The 23,355-nt window shown below is 42.0% G+C and overlaps 2 protein-coding genes across 4 annotated transcripts in view; one reads left to right on the forward strand and one right to left on the reverse strand.

The window, feature by feature from the left end:
- LOC101852719 (serine/threonine-protein phosphatase 6 regulatory ankyrin repeat subunit A) overlaps nt 1-11,542 on the reverse strand; it is a gene marked incomplete in the record, with an annotated part of 49,651 nt that extends 38,109 nt beyond the window's left edge. Inside the window, 1 exon segment of the mRNA XM_013087111.2 lies at nt 11,369-11,542. Within this exon segment, the coding sequence (XP_012942565.1) occupies nt 11,369-11,410 (42 nt within the window).
- Nucleotides 11,543-19,642: 8,100 nt separating this feature from the next.
- Nucleotides 19,643-23,355, forward strand: part of LOC101852952 (serine/threonine-protein kinase OSR1) — a 27,103-nt gene continuing 23,390 nt past the window's right edge. For 2 of the 3 annotated variants that reach the window (XM_005106632.3, XM_035971958.1), the window contains exon 1: nt 19,643-19,810. The gene's annotated coding sequence lies outside the window, so the exon portion shown is untranslated. Of the gene's footprint in view, nt 19,820-23,355 lie in introns of all 3 variants that reach the window. The other variant, XM_013087109.2, reaches the window with a different exon arrangement.

Consider the following 23,355-nt stretch of genomic DNA (forward strand, 5'->3'; position numbering starts at 1 on the left):
GAGAGAGAGAGAGAGAGAGAGAAAGAGAGAGAGAGAGAAAGAGAGAGAGAGAGACAAAGACAGAGACAGAGAACAAAGAAAATGTTACTATATACAGATTTAATGCTCCTTTTAGCACTGTAATGTTATTTATGAGGTGGGTTCTTCAAATTTTAACATCCATTTGATTAAAAACTCCCCAAGACAACCTAGCTTCAAGAACGCCCTATCAGGATTAGAACCAGGGCGATCTGACCTGTAGTCCACCATGATACCATCTAAGCTAACGTAGCCCCTGGAAAAAAGTGGGTGAGACAGGGCTAGAAAGGGAAATGAGTGCTTGTACTTGTGTGCAGTAATCTATAATCTATCCCTCTATGATCGGTCTTGTTTTTGCCGGTACAATAATACAACTTTTAACCATATCATGACTGAGCAATACAAGACTGTTTTCATAAGGCTTTAAAAAACTTTATAGACAAACTTGTTCATTATTCTATTACTTTAATTACCATCATTGTTTTTATCATTATCCCTGTTACTATTAATTAAAATAAAAAGTATCATCTATAACAATCAACAATCATAAACAGTGCCTCAATCTTTTGTTTCTTTCTCACATCCTCCACCCTTTAAAAATATTCAGACATAGCATCTCTGACCACTTTATTAATTTGTCAGACACCTTTTCTTTCACATCAGACACTTGATTATTCGTTCTAGGTTCACTGCTTTCACATTTCCCTAGCATCATTCCCTCCTTTTCCAACATATTTTCCCATTACAACATACAGCAATTTAAAAAAAAAAATAAAACAACAATTTGAATTGCATTAATTTAGAAAAATAAGAGATATAATATAAAACATACTATAAAATTTCAAGAACTTGTGAATCAGGTGACAGAGACTTTGACTCTAAACATTTTAAACATAGCTGCACTGAGCTGCAATGAGCAGAGACCAGAGTAATACAATCGTAACATTGCTGCACTCAAACTACTACTGTTATCTTCACAAAAAGGATTAACCCAGTGGGCAAGTGCAACACCTAAGTCAAGGTAATTTCCTACACTGAATTCCCACCCAGGAATGTACATGTATTTATACACTACAGAGCTAATCCTCTCAAGCCAAATACAAGAAATGTGGCAGACAGCGAGGAAACATTCGTTCCAGCCTGTGAATGTGAGAAACCAATGAAGCATGTCATGTGCTAAGAGGTTTTGGGAAAACAACAGCCAGTACCAGAATTGGCTCATGGCAATCAACCTCAGGACAATAGACATTCAAATTCAGAAAGCTTGCAATTATTTTGATAACCAGACTACTTAAATCTGAAAACATGTAACCTTCCAGTAATAAAAAAATAAGCAAATCTAAAAACACATCATACTTTACACAAAGCTGAGGGCCACAGTTTCGTTTTTTAACATCAAAATCAGGTCCTGAATCTAATTTCCATCTTCCTTAAATCCAACTTCCACACACCTCAAATCAATTTCTTCCATTTAAGATTACATTTCTAAATCATAACACTACAGACAGGTCCAAACAATGTGATTTGTAATGTCACATTTACTGAAATTCTACCTCAGAAGTTAAAAACGTTTGCTGTGTAAAAAGGCATCTTCAAATTATAGATTTTGAAATCAAAATGTCAGTAGTGATGACCACAACATACATGATAACCATCTCCAAACAGTGAATTACTTGGTGATAATTACACTGAGGCAGAGAATAAAACAAGCTGCCTTTGTCATGAACTGAGATTCATATCATGGATTAGCCATGGAGTATTTTGAAAGAAACATTGATCCCCAGTTAATCCTTTGGAAGGTATTCAAGAATGTTGTACTCGCCTACACTAACTGACTGTGTATACACAAGCATGGTCTGGAGCAACAGGTCATTAAAATAAGGTGCATAATAATTAATGTCAAGATGATTCTGACACACTGAGAGCTAAAGATTGGACTACATCTGATTTTCATTCTTTTGGGCTCCATCTTTCTATTTCAAACTACCAGTCTTTTTATGCAAATACAAAATTATTAGAATAATTTATAAACTCTGCATTTACAAGCAAATGTGCAACAACTTGTTTCAAAGGCACACTCAAAAGTGTAACTTGAAAAATTCTTTGGGTTTACATTTGGGTGTGTGCCTGAAGAAAGGTACAACAAGTCGGATTTTGACCATTTTGAGTTACGGGCTGTTCTTTAGGATAATCAATGCTGAACCCCAGGATTTTCAAAAGTGGTTTTAGAAATATTGCACATTTGGCGAGGTAGGGTATGAAGTATAATTTTGAGAAAATGAGTTTTTAAGTTTAACAAACTTGAAAAAAAACGATGATTCACATTTTTTTTACTGTATTTATTCTTTTCTGGAAAATCCATTTCCAATTTGGCATTCAGTTGACATCCATATCATGATTAGAATTCAATGGTAAACATAGTGGGGAAGAGAAAATATGCTTCAAAAATAGATTTTAGCACTTTTTAAATGAAGATTTTAATACCCTTCCCTCAAAATAATATTATAATTCAAATAAGACATTTTTATTAATTAAAAGTCATATCTACGAAAACCCTTTAAACACACTGTTACAAAATGGTAGAACTACAGTCGAACCTGCCATGAAGGCCACATCTATAAGACTGCCACCTGTACAAATGGCCACTTTCCATTTCCCCTTGCGTTCGTTTTTTCCATATATATAATTTAACTGTATATAACGGGCACGGCAACCATATTTTAACACACAACCCCTACAACACCAAACAATAACACCTGTCTAAGACGGCCACCTTAGTGACTCCATTACGTTTTGTCATAAATTATGATATGCCCAAAAATTGACAATCGCCTGATTCTACCACGTCGTGACACAAATACTTTAGGTATTGCAAACTAAAAACTTATTTGCAATTCAGTAGGCCTATTTTTTGCTGTTCGGCAGTCTAGCCATCATTATTAAGTACAGCTAACCTAGCGGTCTAGCCGTCATTAAGTACAGCTAGCCTCTTCCATAGTAATAAAAAGTGAAGTAAAAGCACACCCTTTCATCTAATAGGCCAAACATGATTAAAAAATGCTTCTGACGAAATGAACAATCAGCCCTTCATTCTTCCTAAGAAAGGACTAGATCTAGTCTGATGATGGGGTCACCACCACACTAGGCAGTGACTGTAGCACTCACAAGAAGCAGATAGCTAGACAACGACAACGAAAAGCCATTGTGGCCGATAATTATAGTAACAGCCATCTTGTTTGATGTCATTGTAAGGGATTCCCCCTTTGTCAGTCATGGTGGCAACACGACCGCACGACAGCAGCCTGCCGACTCGCATTATTTCCCTTGCAACTTGCTAAACTACTCGGTTCGGTTGTCTGCGTTGTGCAGCACCCTTCTTCCGCCCAGATTGATTCTGATACACTACATAAACTGAGCAGAAGAAGAAAACTAAGAGGTCTAAGGCCAACGGCAATTTGGATACAAAAGCAAGTTCAAACAAAGTACAACGACGCAGTGCAAATGATCGACCGTTACGATCCTGATCGTTTCTTTTAAAGTTTTGTAAGCACAAACATTTTTAAGCACTTACAAGAGATTGGACTCCATAGGACGCTGAGCTGCAAATGAGTGTATAGAACTACAGTGGAGTCCACTTATAATGAGTCCGGAAAAAACGAGAGGTCTGTTATAAAGACACTATTCTAAACCCCGTTTTTTTTCTCTTTTGTAAATAAAATACTGCTATAGCGCAATCAGACAAACATGCGAGTCGGTTATAGCGGAATATTGCTGCTGCTGCGCACAGTGCCTAAGCCAATTATACATATGTAAAACTTCGCCAGTTGAGAAACTTGTTAGTGATCTAGCGAAACAAAGAATGGGAGAGCCCACGTGTGTCAACCATGAAGACCGCAGCGACTGAGTAGGGAGGGTGTGGCCTGCGCAGACAAGCAAAACGCATCGCATGATAGGCCAGAGTAAGCCTAGTTTAGATTATCAAGGCCTATCATGTCTCTCACTTCTCCGACGTGGGGATGGAGAGGTCACAGAAATGTGATGGATGGAGCGAATGTGTGACGTGCGCAAGCTGACGGAATGCACCACAGGGTGTGGAGGGGTGGGGGAAAACACAGCGGGCCAGTAAACCCAGAACCCTTTCTTTCTGATCACCAACACCGAGTCGTCAGTCAACATCGCTAGATCTTTTTGATCAAGCAAGAGGTCATGTTGGGCAAAATCAAAATCATCATCAGGGGAGATCTAATAGCAAAAAGAACTGACAGAACACCAAACTCAAAGATTAAGCCTACTTTATTATTTCCCTTGAATTTATTACTGGATCCCTTATAGCGAGAATCCTGCTATACGGACATTTTGCACCGGTCCCTCCCTCTAACAGGATTCCACTGTATAAGGGGAACGAGCTTGGAAACTGCCAATGCAAACGGCACGCTACGCAAAATGATCACTATTTTTCTAATCATGATCAGATGAGGCGGTGGGCATCCCCCCTGCGAGATCAAACAAGATGGCTGTTACTATAAATATTGGCCAATGGCGTTTAGTTGTCTTTCTCTGGCTATCTGCTTGTGTAGCACAACTAGCAGTGGAGTCGGAGTGGAACTCCCACACAAACTTTTTTGTAAACAGGAAGGCGACCTCTAAGTGAGAATAGCGCAGACGGGCCTTTTGGCTATTCTCACCCGGTGTGCCTTCACCGTGAAGATAGGCCAACCAGTGTAGCGTTCATTGTGAACAAATGTTCCAGCGCTCTTGTGTCGAAAGCGTGCAATTTTGTCTGTGGGCAGTAAGAGAGAAAGAAAGACAGGGGGAGGGGGGAGAGAGAGAGTGAGAGTTGAAAGACTAGAGACAGAGAGACAGAGAGAGAGAGAGAGAGAGAGAGAGAGAGAGAGAGAGAGAGAGAGAGAGAGAGACAGAGACAGAGACAGAGACAGAGAGAGAGAGAGAGAGAGAGAGAGAGAGAGAGGAGTAGCGCCAGAACTTCCGTGCAAAACAAAATGGCGACCCGCGTAGTTCAGCTCGATTCGAAAAGTTAAATGGCCATCTAGCATCTTTGTAGACGACCAAATTAATTTACTTTTGTGTTTTAACATCATTTTTTATCTTTGTTTTTGTCAATTCGATCGTCCACATCGATAGACAGTATTCTGAAAGAGGGTGCAAGAAAGAGAGACAGGAGTAGACCTTGCGAGAACTTCCAGGCAAAACAAAATGGTGACCCGCATAGTTCGGCTCGATTGGAAAAGTGAAATAGCCATAGAGCATCTTTGTAGACGACCAAACTAGCTTACTTATAATTTTGTGCTATAAAGTCTTTTTTTTTTTCGAAGTCACTATTTCTCCAAATGTTCTGGAAAATAAAGTTGAACTCTATTTCTCCGAGCGGTTTCCGTTCTCGAGCTTTTGTGGTTATTTGCAAGATTTAGGCGTCAACTTTAATTCTGCCATTCTGCGAGAACTGGGAAGTTCTAGAAGCATTTTTTGCATCGAATTCAATTTCAATGGCTAGAAATTTTTATTCTGAATTTCAGACACTTCAGTTGTGGTTGAGGCAACGTTCCCTTCATTTGAAAATGCCTTCAAAAGGTACTGCGAGAAAACAAGACTGATCAACCTTGGCAGGAACCTATCTATTTTGCCTTTAGTAGTCACCCAGCAAAAACTAAAATCCTTGCTGTAAACAAAACAAAAAATCACGCGGGGTGAGAATGAAAATACGATCGACCTCTCACCCCGGATGAGACTTTTCACTTGCCAGCGTTGGCTATTCTCACCCTGTGTGAAACAATACTCCTGGTTTTCCTAATTTCGGAATACTGTCTATCGGTGCAGAAGATCAAATTGACAAAAGCGAAGAAAAAATGACGTTATACACAAAAGTAAGCTAATTTGATCGTCTACAAAGATGCTATATAGCTATTTCACTTTTCGAATCGAGCCGAATTATGCGGGTCGCCATTTTGTTATGCCCGGAAGTTCTCGCAAGATCTATTCCTCCCCTCTCTCTCTCTTTGTTTCTGGATACTGTCTATCGGTGTGGACGGTCAAATTGACAAAAACAAAAATAAAAAATGATGTTAAAACACAAAAGTAAATTAATTTGGCCGTCTACAAAGATGTTACCGCTATTTAACTTTTAACTCCGCGGGTCGCCATTTTGTTTTCCCCAAAAGTTCTGGCACTACTCCTCTCTCCCCCCCCCCTCTTTTTCTCTCTTTCTCTCTCACTGCCCACAGACAAAATTGCACGCTTTGGTATTTTTTTAGTAATACACCCGTCTCATGTACACGTTTGATATACTTTTATTCTAGTTATTTTGCATGCTGAACACGAATATATGGCCTTCATTTTTGCCACAAATCAATAGTAATAGTTATTGAGTTATTGATGTTTGAAAATAGTAAATTTAACTATAAATGGGGGGTTTTCAGGGGGGGCATGCCCCCCTGAATTTCACAATGATTTGATGTTTTGGCAATTAGGATTGATATTTACTTGAAAACAATTGATTTGCAAGGGTTTTAGGGGCCATGCGTGCGTTCTACAGCAAAAATTGTGGCAGTTTATGCATCTATGTGTGGGTACAAAAGTAAAGATTTACCCACACTTTCAACACAACAAGAGCGCTGGAACGTTTGTTTACGGCACAGAATTCTACACTTCTGTGTATCACAGTGTAGAACTCTGTTGTTCACTGTGAATGCTACACTAGTTGGCCTAGGCTATCGCGGTGAAAGCACACAGGGTGAGAATAGCCAAGACTCGCCTGCGCTATTCTCACCCGGGGTGAGAATATAGGTGGCCTTGCCGGTGATCTTGTAGTTCCGTTCGTTAAAGTCCACGACCCATTTGTTTACATCCAGAGAAGAAATCCAGAAAAGTCTTGATGACCAAATACTCTTTGAAATAGGCTGCACAAAGAGCAGGGATGCAACCTAACTTTAAAGGAAGTGGCTATTCTCATCCGGGGTGAGAATAGAAAAACGATCTACCTCTCACCCCGGGTGAGACTTGCAGCGTAGGCTATTCTCACCCGGTGCGAAACAAGACCTGCTTTTCCTCATTTTGGAATACTGTCCATCGGTGTGGATGATCAAATTGATAAAAGCCAAGAAAAAATTACGATATAGCACAAAAGTAAGCTAATTTGATAGTCTTCAAAGATGCTATGGCTATTTCACTGTTCGAATCGAGCCGAACTACGCGGGTCGCCATTTTGTTTTGCCCGGAAGTTCTCGCAAGATCTACTCCTCCCCTCTCTCTCTCTCTGTCTCTTTCTGAATACTGTCTATCGGTGTGGACGATCAAATTGACCAAAACAAAGTTAAAAAATGATGTTAAAACACAAAAGTAAATTAATTTGGTTGTCTACAAAGATGCCACGGCTATTTAACTTTTCGAATCGAGCCGAACTATGCGGGTCGCCATTTTGTTTTGACCGGAAGTTCTCGCGCTACTCCTCTCTCTCTCTCTCTTTCTCTTTCTCTCTCTCTCTCCACTGCCCACAGACAAAATTTAGGGTGAACGCAAAATTTGTTGGCCTAGATCTAGGCTATAACGGTGAACGCGCACCGGGTGAGAATATCCAAAAGACTCGCCTGCACTATTCACATTAGGAAAAAATTCAGGGGGGCATGCCCCCCTGAACCCCCCCCCCCACCTCCATTTTTTATTAGGTCAGGGGGGCAAGCCCCTGAAACCCCCCCATCTCTTGACTTAAACGAACGAAACTACAAAATCGCCCGCCGTCTGAGAAATAAAGCCGCCTTTTTTTTTGCTTTTTTGTCCCGAAGTGTATACAGACCCGGTAACCGGGAACAAAGTCACGAAGTATACAGACCCGGTAGGGGAGAGAGGAGAGAGAGAGAGAGAGAGAGAGAGAGAGAGAGAGAGAGAGAGAGAGAGAGAGAGAGAGAGGTGCTTGCAAAATGTATGACATGCCCCAGTTGGCAGAAGGGAACGAGAGAAAGAGATAAAGTGGGAAATAGGGAAAGACAGACAAAGAAAGAAAGAGAGAAGGCGAGCGATACACAGAGGAGAGAGAGAGAGAGGGGCAGAGAAATAGAGAGGGTGGCTGCTCGATTAAAATTATGACATTGTTCTTTTCTTCAAATTGTGATTCCTCCAACTCCAAAACGGAGGAAAATCGATCGTTCATCGAAAAGACATCTGCAATCTTCATTTGGATATCTAGATATATGAGCAATTGCCAAAACGTGAGACTCTCTTGAGACTCAGTGGTGCAAAAAAAAATTGTCTTACCAATTTGACTCTCTTTTCTGTCAGTCACAGATTGACATTTAGTGCTCATATTCCAAGAGTATCAGAGCAAGTAGATGTACGGTTTTGGAGATATGGGTCTATTGGTTTGGCAACCACTGTATTTCTTGTATGTAACAGTGATGACAAAAACAGATAAGCAGCAAGGCAAATTATAGACTTTAAATTCCATTTGTTTAGTAAACAAACACTTTGTACACTATGAACTCCATTCATAATGGTAATATGAATGACAAGCTTTGTAACAATGACGCAGTGCACAGAACATGTCATCATTGTTATGTACAAGAAAGGATACACATTGGACATTATCATTGACAACACATCACAATAGTGAAAGGCTGTACAAATACAGTTATCAAAGCCTCAGTACCAGAAAAACACATGTGTAAAACAATTTTTTAACTAATATGAGGCAAAAGCACAAAATCAATGGAGCTGACTTGTACATAACAGTGATGACAAACATGACTTACATAACAATGATGACACAATGTACAGGAAAAGACAAAAGTCTTGCCTCCAGAGATAAAAGTGCACTTTAAGAATTAAAAAAAAACAGGAGAGGTTTCTTTTGCTTTGAAACAGATACCAGGTCATATCAAAGACAGTGGACAATCACAATTATGTGGCTAATTATGACAAACAGTACTCATACATAACAGTGATGACAAAACATACTGGGAAAAGGTAAAATCATGCCTACAAAGACCAAATTTGCACTAAGAGATACACAGATCAATAAAGACGTATTTTGCTTCTAAATGAATCTTGCATGTATGAAAAATATGTTGAAAACTTATTGATATTAGCAATTATGAAAAATATTACTTGTACATAACAATGATGACACATTGACACAATGTATTGGAAAAAGGTATACCATACCAACAAAGAACAAATGTGTATTTTTGAGTTAGACAGATAAACAAGGACAGGTTTGTTTATTTGTTTGAGTAAAGAGAGCACACATTACTTTAAAAATGTTTGCTCTTAGGACAATGTAATTTCTTGTACGTTAGTCAGTCTTGTACGGCTGCATGACGACACCCCAAACGTCATCACTGAGCACAAAAGCTGAATCTATAACCACAGAAATGATCCATCTCTCGAAGTTTGTTCACACATCACACTCTTGTTCCAGGAATCCAGTGTAAACACCGCAATTTCACTAAAATATTCAACAGAGTAGCCTAAAAAAAACACGCAAAACAGCCCAGTACGTCACATTCAACGCAAAATTCTTGTGCGTCACCAGACGCTGAAGGCAATGACTACTTTCGTTTTTCTGTTTCACCCATTGTTTCTGTTGTTCTGGGGACGCGGGTAAGGGGAAGTCACTCAAGAAAACAATTATATCCGGGCACTTTTGATGACCCGTTCAAAACAAAAGTGGGCGAAATTCGGACTTCCGGCACGTCGCAAATTGATGACAATAACGGCGAATGTTAAACAGCCGACCGAAATCATAGATCTAGGAACCCGATGTTCCTTTCGCGCATTGCGGCTTTTGAAGTATTGAATAAACGACGATAGGCAAAGAGATTTAACCAGCTATGGTGATTCTACTGAAAAATAATGGTGTTTTCTGAAACACCTAGTCCGTGACGACACGACAGACGCACAAGTAACCCGAATTGTTTGTCTATTTGCAAACAAATAAACCGATTTCTTGAGCAAGTTAACCTTTCTGAATGACAAATAACATAGGATCAAAGCACACGTAAAAAAAACACCCCCAAAAATACTAAATTTTGGACATTCTTGGAAGTTTGCATTGGTGTGCTCAAAATGACACTCCAGGAATCACTAAAAAACGAACATTTTTGGCACAAAATTTACAAATTCAAGATTGTAAAGCTGACAAGGAGTCTGAAACTGCTAATGCAGGTTCTACATCCTATATTTGACGCGTGTATACGTTTTGGAGGAATAAATACTAATGCATCACATTTTATGCACACTAATGTGAGATGTGTGTGTTTTTCCCCACGTTTTGGCAATGGCTCATATAGATCTAGATCGATTTAGGCTAGCCTCGAAACTAGATCAAAGATTTATGTCCGTCTGCCTAGATCTAGATCTAGACCTAGGCCATAGATAGATATCTAGAAGAACCGGCGCTTTTTCGGTAGTTCCCACCCCGCAATTGTTATTCACGGGTTTTGGCCCCAAGAGTAGGGGGGTTTCAGGGGGGCTTGCCCCCCTGACCTAACAAAAATAGGAAGGGTGGTTTCAGGGGGGCACGCCTCCCTGAATTTTACCACAATTTAATGTTATTGCTGTTGTTAGGTTTGATATCTTAGCTCACCGCGAATCAAACGTATACGGTATAGATCTAGGAAAGTGGCTATTCTCACCCGCCCGGAAGTTCTCGCAAGATCAACTCCTCCCCTCTTCTCTCTCTCTCTGTCTCTTTCTGAATACTGTCTATCGGTGTGGACGATCAAATTGACCAAAACAAAGTTTAAAAATGATGTTAAAACACAAAAGTAAATTAATTTGGTTGTCTACAAAGATGCTACGGCTATTTAACTTTTCGAATCGAGCCGAACTACGCCGGTCGCCATTTTGTTTTGCCCGGAAATTCTCGCGCTACTCCTCTCTCTCTCCACTGCCCACAGACAAAATTGTACGCTTTTAAGTATTCCATTCCGAAATTAGGAAAAACAGGTCTTGTATCACAGCGGGTGAGAATAGCCAATGCTGGCAAGTCTCACCCGGGGCGAGAGGTCGATCGTATTAAATTTTATTCTCACCCAGGCAGGGCAGGGTGAGGATAGCCACTTCCAAACAGGAAAGACTTTCGTAGTAGAGGCCTTAAGTCAGAAACAAATTATCAAAGTACATATTCCATTGGATATGTAGAACAGCGGGACCAGAATTCTGTCGAGTAGTAAGGACTTGCCAGAAAATAGGGGCAAATGAGACTGAGACCCCAAGGACTTGAATTTGTTTCTGTTCTTTCATTGAATTGAATTGACTTTGCACTGTTGTACGCATTCAATCGAATCCAGCACAGAGACCAAACTTATCGCTTACGCTCAGCAGCATTTTGAGCACTCACCTCGTCTTCAAGCTCCTGTACTGCTAATGCACCAATTCTCATTGTATATACTTCCAGACACGTTCATGAAGATCGCATGAAGATAAGAGTGCAAAAAGTTTTCCTCAACAACCAAAGGGTTCCTCTCTGTAGATTCCTCATGCCGCCATGATGATTTTACAACTTGACCAGATTTTAGCCCAACTGTAGCATGTAGCCTAGCCAACTTGGCGCAGACGAAATCTAGCAACGTGGACCGTTCCGCTCGGGTCCTCGCCTGTTATCAGTCCACAAAAGATAGGCTAGCCCAGTAAAAACATAATGGGAACTTTTAATTCGGGTTTGTTTTTGTTGAGTAACGATAAATGGTTATCTAGTTTGACGAATTAAAAAAAAAAAACGACGAACAGGAACACGGCATTTTAGAGTAATAATTGGAAGTACATACAATGCAATGGCATAACGACTATTAACGACCGAGCTGTCATGGAACTCCCTCCAATAAATCACACGTGTTTACATTTAGCATTAAAATTCGTTGAAAACATCATACGTCTTTTGTGTTTGGGGTGGGGATTAACTTTTCTTTAAATGTAGAATTGTGAGTTGGCACTAAAGATAGGCGGCGCCTATGTACTGTTGCTGTGTATTAGTACAAGACTGTGGTTGACAGGCAACAAAATAATGCTGTACTTAATTGTACTAGGTCTACTCCTTAGTGGAACTGGTGCTGCCGTTTCTGTGAAGGTGGCCGCCTCGGTGTTGTTTTTGTGTCGATTGAAGCTGTGAATGGGGAGGGGGGTGGGGGGGGGGGCAGATATCGTGATGTATAGGCCAAGTCGATTTTCCAAAGACGTAATTAAATGTTAGAATTGGTATTTGGAAAGTGGAACACTGGCGCCCCCGAAAAAGATGTACAGACACTCGGAAGACTGCTCTGAAAGCTTGCTCCATTGGTGTTGATAAGTAATCTACCCCCCCCCCCCCCCCCCAGGACAGTGCCACTGACTGAGGTGTCTTTAGGCCATTCCCAAGGGGGGATATTAACATGTTGTTATACTCACTAAAATTGTAAATAAGCTGATTTATCAATGTCATGCTCATACTGCACCGGAACAACATAGGTGTGGGGGGGGGGGGGGGCGGCTGCTTTTTTCCCCCTCATCTTTACTATGGTCATTTTCCCTCTACTTTTTCAGTATGTTTGTCACTCTCTAGTGAACTGCTGTTTACGGGGTGCCTTGATTGATAGTCGAAGCAGAGTTTGTGCTGTTGAGGCTAGAGAGGTGAAGCATGGTTCCACGTTTGGTCTTCTCTGTTGACCCGCCCACCACCCCTACGACATAAAGCAGTTGCGAGTGTCGTAAAACCTTACTAAAACTAAAATAAATCTAGGGCCATAAACCCTCTGTAACTTGAACAATTACAACTTAGTGGCTTAAAACCATGACAGGTGGCATCAAGGCTTTTGAGAAAGAAAAAAAAAGACAGTTTGTAAGTCTGAGGCAGCCACGGAAGCAAGAAACTCAGAAGAGTCAAATCACAAATCTTGACATTGACATTGGCCCGACACACCACGTGTGTTCTTTTTATGGAACATTCTTCAAAGAATAGCGCTTGGATTTGAAGGTCACCAGTGAAGCCACCGAGAATGTTTCACCAGTTTTGTATAGTAACGAGGTTGATAAGCTGCTTTAGGAAAATTGCTGCTTTGGCGAGTTACGGCGTTTGTATTTATTACTTTATTACAAGTTGTTTGATATTATATTTCTCTTTGCATTTTTTGTTTGTTTTGCTTTGCTTTGCAACGTTTTGTTTCGGACAAGAGTGTCTTCTCTGACTGAAAATAAAATATGTAACTGTTTTTATTGGGGGGGGGGGGGGGGGGGTGCAAGTTATTTTTAAAATTTTGTTCTGTTTTGTTTTTGTTTGATAATTATTGTTAACTTCGTTTGGAACCTGCAATTGAAATGAGACGCCAGCGTCTGTGTTGTTGCAGTTAGGCGCTTTGCTGTCACACGTGGAAAACCTGAGTCTACTTCCCGAGTTCGGATAATTTTTTTTATTGAGTGTCTCGGTCTTTCTTTTGAGAGATTGTCTTCTTCTCACTCCGACTTGGCCCTGACAGGCGCGGTCCGAAGCCTGTTTTGATGTGGGCGTAAAAACATCAATATTATTTTTTTCTTATTTTAGGGAGGAGGGGGGGGGGGGGGCAGGGGCAAAAGACAATCCTTCCCCATAAAAAACCCAGAATAAAACAAAAATGGGGAGGGGTTGTCGGGTTGGTACGATTGTCTGTCGTGAATCCCAGGCTTCGTATCCCCCTTTTTTCCCCTCGTTGTACTTCTTTTCTGTTTATGTGTTTGAGTATATTATGGGGTAGATCTATAGGGGGCTCTGTATGAGGTAGTACCTTTCATGTTTGGCATGCTGCACCCTACCTGGTAGGGTGGACGGGCATCACTGGTCCTCACACATCTTCTAAATCTCTCTCGTGTAGCTCCACAGCGCCATAACCCGGTACACCGCTTCAGCAGGCGGACTAAACCACGTGAGTGGGTGGTGTTTACACTGCACCACTGGGCGGATGAGCAACATCAAACAGCCAACGGTCAAGAGCGGAAGGGTCCCATGACGGACCCAACGGTCAGAACGGAAGGGTTCCAAGCTGAACTCAACGGTCAAGTGTATGCGATCGGGGGCGACCCACATCATATTCGTGGACATCAGCCTACGGTTAAGAGCTTGGAGGGGGATGGGCACCGCCAAGCTTCTTTGCCCAAGACACACCACATGAAATGACAAACAGATTGACACACTGGAAGCCCACAATGGAACAATCAGTATTGGAGGCAGGACAATCACAAACTTGCTTTTGCCGATGACATCGATGGATTTGCAGGAGAAGAACAGGAGCTCGCCACACTAGTGGAGCGGCTGGACACAACCTCGGGGGCCTACGGCATGGAGATCAGTGCCGAGAAAAAAAAGCTAATGACCAATAATACCAATGGCATCAACGTGGACATCAAAGTCAGGGGCGAAAAACTCGAGACCGTCAACAGCTTCAAATACCTTTGATCAATCGTCTCAAATGAAGGCTCAAGACCAGAAATTATCTCCAGAATCACGTAAACAACAGCTGCGATGTCAAAACTGAAGCCTATTTGGAGGGACAGAAACATCACGCCCAACTCGAGGTCAGACTAATGCATTCACTGGTCATCTCAATAATTTTATACGCTTGCGAGTCGTGGACACTGGCAGAAGAATTGGAGAAAAGGATTCAGACAACAGAGATGCGATGTTACCGCAAACTCCTTGACATCTCATACAAAGACCACGTTTCAAATGCTGAGGTACGGAACAGAATCACCAACGCAGTGGGGCAGCATGAAAATCTACAGACCACAGTGAAGAGACGAAAATTAAAATGGTATGGGCATGTCACAAGATCCACAGGACTTGCCAAAACAATCCTACAAGGAACAGTACAAGGAAAGAGAAAGAAAGGAAGGCAGAGAAGGAGATAAGAGGACGACATTACAGAGTGGACAGGAAAGACGATGGGTGACAATCCGAGGAAAGCAGAGGACGAAGATGAATGGCGGGAGCTGGTTTTCAGATGCAGTGGTGCCCCCACGGTTGCCCCAACCATGGGATAGCAGATGAAACAGATGTTATGGGCCTATGTATTATGTTTGAGTAGGACTTTTTTTTCAAATTAGGTTTCAATATTTTCGTTAGGAGATAATCTATGGTACGTTCTTAACAGTGGCGATGCTTAGTGAGGGACTGAAGGACAAATTTTGATCCACCCAACATTGCAATTTTTAAAATGGGCAAAATCAGTTCAGTTGTCCACAACAATGTACTTATTCAAAGATGAATCAGAGGTGTGAACATTCATACGACAAGCAGCTCAAGCAATCATGACGTTTCGTCACGTTTTCATCAATTCCGAGTACAATGTATTATGAATAAATAGCGCGCTGTTCGCACAAGCAGGAGACAGAGGGTGCAACTTTGCTCCTGACATCGATCTTTCATAAGCCACAGCCATAGACTTGTATTTCTAGATCGCTGACTTTTATGGCAGCCACTCTCTCTCTCTCTCTCTCTCTCTCTCTCTCTCTCTCTCTCTCTCTCTCTCTCTCTCTCTCTCTCTCTCTCTCTCTCTCTCTCTCTGTCTGTCTGTCTGTCTGTCTGTCTGTCTGTCTGTCTGTCTGTCTCTCTCTCTCTCTCTCTCTCTCTCTCTCTCTCTCTCTCTCTCTCTCTCACTCTTTCTTTCTCTCTCTCTCTCTCTCTCTCTCTCTCTCTCTCTCTCTCTCTCTCTCTTTCTCTCTCTCTCTCTCTCTCTCTCTCTCTCTCTCTTTCCACTCGTTATAAAAACTTCGCTGCGAAGTGTGCACAACTTGGACCGAGCCATTACGACCAAATGAAGCACCCCTCCCCCCTTCCACCCACGCCGCATCAATCCCTTTCCCCTCGATTTGCTCAAACTGAGTCAAATGGCGCGCGTCAAAGGCGAACAAGAAATTCGCCAGAGTGCACAATCGTCCTGTTCTTGATCTTAATTACAGTGCAGCCCCTCTATAACGACATTCGATATGATAACATCCTCTGTATAGCGGCTTGGTGTACCCAGGTCTAGATTTTTCTTTAGATTAACATCATTAACAAATTTTCGTTACTTCTCTATTACGACAACTATGTATACCGTAACGACATTTTTTTTGGTCCGGACGATGTCGTTAAAGTGAGGCTGCACTGTAGCTTTTTCAGGAGTTGGACGTTACTTCTCTCTCGGACCTTTCTGCAATTTAAAAAAACATCTTTTTCTCTTGCCATTCTGCCTTCCTATGTTGTTTTTATGTAATGCCAAGCTATTCCCATCTTCTGCTAGGTCTCCGCTTTTTTCCTTGCCCTCTATCTTTGCTTCCAGAGCAGGTTTCTAATCATTGTACATGCATTTTATTGATATGCCAAAAGTAGTTCAGTTTCATAATTTTCATTCTGTTCGGGAGTAGTACTGACGTTGCTATGCCAGTTCTTCATTAAAAATACAAATTATCAACACGATATCTTAAGAATTCTGTAACATTTCATTTCAAAAGCTAAAATCCTTTTCCGTATGTTGTTCATTAATGGTGGTCTATGCTTCACGTCATTAGACAACGGTGGGGAGTATGGTCGTAGGCCTACAGGTGTTTCTCATGGAAAGTTGTTTCAGGGTTTCTAAATTGATCTTTTCAGGCATAGCTGCTAATCTAAATTATCTTTTTGAGTTTTGGTGTTGCGATTGCATTCACGGTGAAAACCTTTGTAATAAGGATGGCATGTTATTGGGGTTTTTTGTTGTTTAAAAAAATAATTTTTTTGGGGTCTTTTCTTCTGTAGCCTACTCACTGGGTTTTCTGTACCAAAGTCCATAGGGAGGGAAATGGACACGCAATAGTACTTTTTTGTGTAGATTCATCACGTTTCTTGACTTTCTCTGCAAGAGACAAATCAACACCCGATGTTTGCCAAATTTTTGTGGATGAATTTGGCTACCATCTATACAATGTAGATTTTTTTTTTGAAGTGGGCTTTCTCGACGCGGACGTAGGGCTGTAGAAAGACGCAATGAAAACTGCCCCCTTTTTTCAGAGGGAATTGAATTCACTCCTTTCTAAAGCAAGCTTGAGATTGAGAGCTACAGACTCCAACAAAAGTTAAGGACCACCTTGAAAGACAGCCCTGATTTTTTTAAATCCGAAAAAAAAAGACCTCAAGGAATGTTTCAATTTTTTTGTTGCTCTGAAAGTGTTAATGGGTTACCAATGCGTACTGCAAATGCATTGCTTCCTAAAGGGATAAAACCATCACGTGCTGCACGGAAATCCTCGGGGAATTTTAGCCAAATTTGCTATTTTTCATCGGCTTGTGTGCGACACCACGGACATTCCTCAGTTAAAATTTCTTGTGCACGTCATAAACGGACAAACAGTCTTGAACTGTGCTCACTTTGGTGGCAATATAAGCCGCCGTTTGCGCAAAATCCAGTATCACATCGACGTGCCACCAAGACAAAAGCTGAGAGACTTTGATCGTGCCAGAGCAATGACAGGATGGAGTTGGAACCCGAGAAGTTGCCAGAAGGCTTTCGGTGGCACACTCTGTCATTGTCCGCTTGAGGCAACGCCATCAAGCTACTGGATCAGTCCAAGAACGCCCACGTGCAGGTCGACCCAAGAAGAACACTCACAGTGTTTGCAAGTGATCCTTAACTTTGGTTGAAGTCTGTATTTTTATAATGGTCAACTGTGGATATATTATCCTCGAATAGCGGTGACGCCAGGCTCGCCTTCACCCAGTTGCTGCAGCCAGCAATTAGACCGTTGTACGCGACACAGACGCCGTTTTATTTTCATTGCAGTGAACACCACAGCTCACTGGTTTTAACTGTTGCATCTTTCGTTGTTTCTATTTGAAACCAATAAGATAATAAACCAAGAGCCCTATACCCCCCACCCCCCCCCCCCCCCGCCGAGCCCGTACCCTTCAAATTACCCCTCCCCCTTCCCCCGGATTTTTATTAATTATTTAATTTGCTTTCCACCTTATCCGGGTATACTGTAGGCCTATACCCCAAACTTACTCTGTGAAGACAGCATTAATGTCAATCAGTTCCTAAGCCTTCGATGTGCCTGAAACAAATACATTCATCTTTTATAAGTGTTTGCATGAACGCGTGTTCTTGTGCCAAGCATTAATTTTTTCTCTCCGTATTCGTTTGTGTTTGCTGGAGACTCTCTCTCTCTCTGTTTGTGTGTGTGTGTGTGTGTGTGTGTGAGAGAGAGAGAGAGAGAGAGAGAGAGAGAGAGAGAGAGAGAGAGAGAGAGGGAGAGGGAGAGGGAGAGGGAGAGAGAGAGAGGGAGAGAGAGAGAGAGAGAGAGAGGAGAGAAGGCAGAGGAGGGGCGATATTAGGGGTGGGGTGGGGCGCAGAAACAAGAGAGACATTGTAGCCAGAGAGACCGAGGGGATCTTTGTTCGTCTTCTGTGCTATGAAATAATTTTTAAATAATAATAATATGTATTATTCCTTCCGTAGCCTAAATCGTAGGCCTACAGCTAGCAGGAGAGAGACATAATAATTATGTTCTGTTACGGATGGTTAAATATATTCTCTGAATAGGGATAATAACTTTCTTTTCCGTCCAGATTCATAATCTTACAATTTATCTATCTTTTAAGGTATTTTAAAAAATTCATCTTGCTTTTGTCTCCCCTCCAGAGATTTATAGCTCTTATTGAAATTTAATTTATTGTTTATGTTCATTTTGTCAACTGCCCAAATTCTCTTGTCTTTCTTGCCAGCTCTTTGATGTCTTGGCCGATTGCTAGAAGCATATTATTATGACCCAAAACCTGACGACAATGCAAAGAGAAGTTAAACTTAATACATTGTAATCATGTCCCATTCATTACTTTAGCTTCAGCTATGAAAAAAACCACCTGCGAAGATTCAAGTGCTTTGCTAATTCTTGTTGTGTAGGATCCACCAATCAAAGCGGTTTTTATTTGTCTGGGGATGGAGTTGCATGAGGAACTAAAAAGAAGAGGAGTTGGCCTAGGCCTAGGCCAAATAATAAAATGTAGGCTTGGTTAAAAAATATTTCGATGCCTTGGCCGAATGATGAAACACACCGGCTTGAACTTGTTGTAGCTCCGGGGCATCGGGCATGAATGCCAGCCAAAACGGGCCTAATTGGCAAACTCGTTTTTTCATTCACAGAACTATTTTGGCCAAGTTTTGAGGTCATGTGACCAGATAGTTAAATAAAAATTTGCTATACAAGCAGTAACAGAAAAATTGAAAGTATCTCCACCATCTAAAATGACATCAAGATCTGCATAGTGAAAGCGGGACGAAAGAAAACGAACAAAAACTTCCCAAAGGCTTAATACAAATAACTAACAAAATACCGTAAATTATTTTTAACTTATACACATTGAGCCGTAATTTTAATATTGGGACTTTTTGGTTTTCCTTCGTAGCTGTTTGCCCGTTAGTACATCTTGGTAGAACCACTTGCCGAAACAGTCGAAACATGAAAAAAAAGCACCAAGTCTCTTTCAAAGGTTTTGTCGCTCAACATCACTCATAATTTTATTTCATTTGGCTACCAAAGCAATATTATAACCTAAAAAAACACGCTCTTCATTTTCTCTTTAGCTTAGCCGAACACAGACAAGTGATAGCTTAGATCTAGTACAAATTGCAACCTGCGAATTGTACCTGACATTCAAAATAAACCTTCCTTCTAACTCCAGTGAATTACGTCCCCTTTAGCTTCTCTTCGCCTAGCAAGCTAAAATCTCTCATCCCACAGGAGTCAGGAGTCGAAGTAGACAGAATAGTGAGACCAGTTGTCAGAGTCAGCGTCTTTTGGAAGCTTTCTTGGGCTGCATTTGAAGGTTGTTGGAGTCAGTAGAAGTCACAGCGTATCGCACAGTACTTTGTAAATTTTTAGTATCACCCCTGCACGCAGGTGCGGCTAAGTAAGACCGACTACCAAGTCCAATGCCAATGCCAATTCAATTCTGAATTGGTTAAAAAAAATAATTTGTGGCTGCCGAACATAATAAGCCTCTTCTATACTTAGACTATTACAGTCTAGATCTAGAATCTAGTCTATTCGACATTATCATTATCAATATTATTATAATTGATTTGGCCTATTCACTACACTACTCAAGGGAGGACGGTAATTGTTTACTTTCTCGCGTTTAAATCCGGGAGCAACCGCTCTGAACTCTATCGTGAACATTACTATAAATCTAGATCTAGATCTAGACTAGATCTAGAATCTAGATCTACTCAATGGCCATCAAAATCAGTAAAGAATGTGTAAAGTTAAAGCCAGGATGGCTGGATTGTACTTTACCGGACCACCCGTCTCGGTCCGTGATTCCTACGCACACCTAGCCTAACTACGCTCTCATAGTCATAGTACTCTGCGTGCGGACAAAAGGTAGTTCCGCGGGCGACTTCGCGCACGCACAGCGCAAGCCAGCGACAACTGGCGAGGCGAGGTGAGCGAGAGTTGATGGTTGAAAGTGGGCAGGGGATTTAACTTTTTTGGTGAACCACCGTGTATCATACCAACAGTTGGGAGGGGGAGGGGGGTTCAGGGGGGCTTGCCCCCCTGGAAACTATAATAAAGAAAACACACAAAAATGCGAAACAATAACATGAGCGGACAGTCGTGTTTACATATCAATGTAACAACAGTGGGGGGAGGGGGGGTTTCAGGGGGGCTAGTCCCCCTGGCAACAATAATTTAAAGACACTGACACACACATATTAATATTATAAACAATAACATGAGCGGACAATCGGGGTAGATACTCGCCAAGTCGCGAGCAGGGCCGAGGGGGTTGCAATTATGCAAATGAGCTCTCTTGTGCATCTTTAGCCCTCCATTGTACTTTGCCGGACCAGGAGTAGGCCTAGGCCACCCAGCAGAGTTGCGAGCAAATAAGAATAGTGGACCACGTGATAAGATTGACCAATTAGCCTCAAGATGTCAGGGTCATGGGTCAAAGGGCACGGTGGCACGGTCGTGATGACTGAAAAACCCGGTAAGAGACGTCAGTCGATTGCTGGCAGTTGAAGAGTGAGGATGTAGAAAACTGAGTAGGAGAGTGAGTAGGGGAGCTCGAAAACGAAGAATAGCGGGCCACTAGGCACCAGGGGCGCCATAGCGAAAGTAGTTCCGACCGGTGGTCCGGTAAAGTACAATCTTACCGCCAGGATATCTAAATCTACGTACAAATGATTAAGACTCCAGCGCAGAGTTTTGAATTATATCCAGTCGAGGATGCATGCATAGAGTTTCTTCTGGATCTAGATCTAGGCGCTGCCGGAATTAAGCATGAGAAAGTAAACAATTGCCTCCTACGGAAGGCCCAGCCAGTAGGCCTATGTTACTAGATTAGATATCTACCTAATGATGAAATAGCCGTGGTTTAGAATCTCTACGTATTCTTAACTCCAGCGCAAAGTTTTGAATATCCAGTCGGAGATGCATGGCATAGGGTTTCGTCAAGATCTAGATCTGGGTTTAGGTGCGGCCGGAATTAAATGCGAGAAAGTAAACAATTGCTGGGAGGACTTACGTAACGAGTGACCACTAGATCTATTGAATGTAGATTTTACTGAACGGAGTGTCTACGTGTACACGGTAAGCGGGCACCTAGCCTCAGTGTCTGCGTACACGGTAACCGGCAAACGGGCACATAGTCTCATTGTCACGTACGCAGTAACTGGTCATGTAGCCTCAATATCTACCTACGTACACGGTAACCGGCAACCTTGCATGTAGTCTCGGTGTCACGTACACGGTAACCGGGCAGTTCAGAACTCCAAGTTCAGCTTTTGTCATCCGATGTTACCTTCATCCCCACCCCTCCCCCGACTGTACCTTTCGTTTAAAAAAATCAATAATCCCCCCGTTCCGGAGCCGTATACTTCGCAGCGCACAGACTTTGAATAAACTTTGGTGACCCCAACCGGTACTCACAATGTGATGCGCACACACAGGTTCACTGACTGGTCACGATAGTGAGCCCGACAAGATGCTTTTATGACTTTCTTTTTTTTCAGCAAGTGACAGCACAGGACAAATTATATATATTTTGATTAATTTTCATTCCGGTTACCGTGTACGTAGATATTGAGACTAGGTGCCCGGTTACCGTGTACGTCTAGATCTAGATACTGAGTCTAGGTGAGACTAGGTGCCCGGTTACCGTGTACGTAAACTGAGACTAGGTGCCCGGTTACCGTGTACGTAGATACTGAGACTAGGTGCCCGGTTACTGTTTACGTAGATACTGAGACTAGGTGCCCGGTTACCATGTTTACGTGTAGACACTCCGTATACATATTCAATGGCTTCCAAAATCATGAAGGGAGACTGAAAGCCAAGCTGTTATACCATCTGATCATGACAAAATTACAGTAGTTTGCGCATTTTTAGGTCCTGTTCAAAGTTTGAAAGGTCTGAGTCGGGGATTAGTAGACTTGAATCAAGGCGCAGCCGTGATAGTTGACCCCGCAGACTTTATCTATCTCTACTTTCGTTGTTTGGGAGCGCTGAGTTACCAGGTTTTCTACGGTTTCTAACCAAATTCTCACCGCGATTAATTCTAGCAAAATACATAGTATTATTATTAGGGAGGAGGAATTCCGCAACGAGTGACCAATATGAAATAGAAGAATAGAGAGTTGTTAGGGATAGGGGTATGGTTTGGGATCAGGGTATGGGTATGGGTAGGGGTAGGGTCTGGCCAGGGGTAGGTCTTTTCTTGTGTTTGTTGAAAGTTAGGGGTTGGGATGGGGGTATGGTTTAGGTCTTTTCTATATTGTGTTTGTTGAGGGTTGGGGTTTGATGAAGGGGTAGGTCTCCTCTTTATTGTGTTTGTTTAGGGCTAGGGGTAGGTCGTTGTGATTAGTGTTGGGGTAAGGGTGGAGGTAGGGTTTAGGGGCAGGGGTAATAGTAGGTCTCTTTTTTGTTGTGTTTGTTGATGTTTAGAGATGGGGGTGGGGTGGAGTAGGTTAAGGGTTAGGCCTCTTCTTTATTGTGTTTGTGAAGGGTTGGTGGTACGGGTTAGGTTTGCGGTAGAGTTACGATTAGGATAAGGGAGGGGGTAGGGGTAGGTCTCTCCTTTATTTTTCTTTGTTGAGGATTATTTGGATATAAGGGGTAGGGGTAGGAACTAGGGGTTGGGGTAAGTGTTGGGGTAAGGGTGGAGGTAGGCTTGTGTTTGTTGAGGGGTAGGGGTATGGGTAGGTCTCTTCTGTTTTGTGTTTGTTTAGGGTTAGGTTGTTAGGGTTGGGGTAAGGGTAGGGGTTGTGTCAGGGTTCGGGTTAGGGCTCTTCTTTATTTTGTTTATTGAGGTGGTTACTTGTTGCGGAAGGTAGGTTTTATTTTCTTAAAAGTTAATTGGTGGGGAGG

This window comes from Aplysia californica, unplaced genomic scaffold (assembly GCF_000002075.1).
Source record: "Aplysia californica isolate F4 #8 unplaced genomic scaffold, AplCal3.0 scaffold00547, whole genome shotgun sequence".
Taxonomy (NCBI): domain Eukaryota; kingdom Metazoa; phylum Mollusca; class Gastropoda; order Aplysiida; family Aplysiidae; genus Aplysia; species Aplysia californica.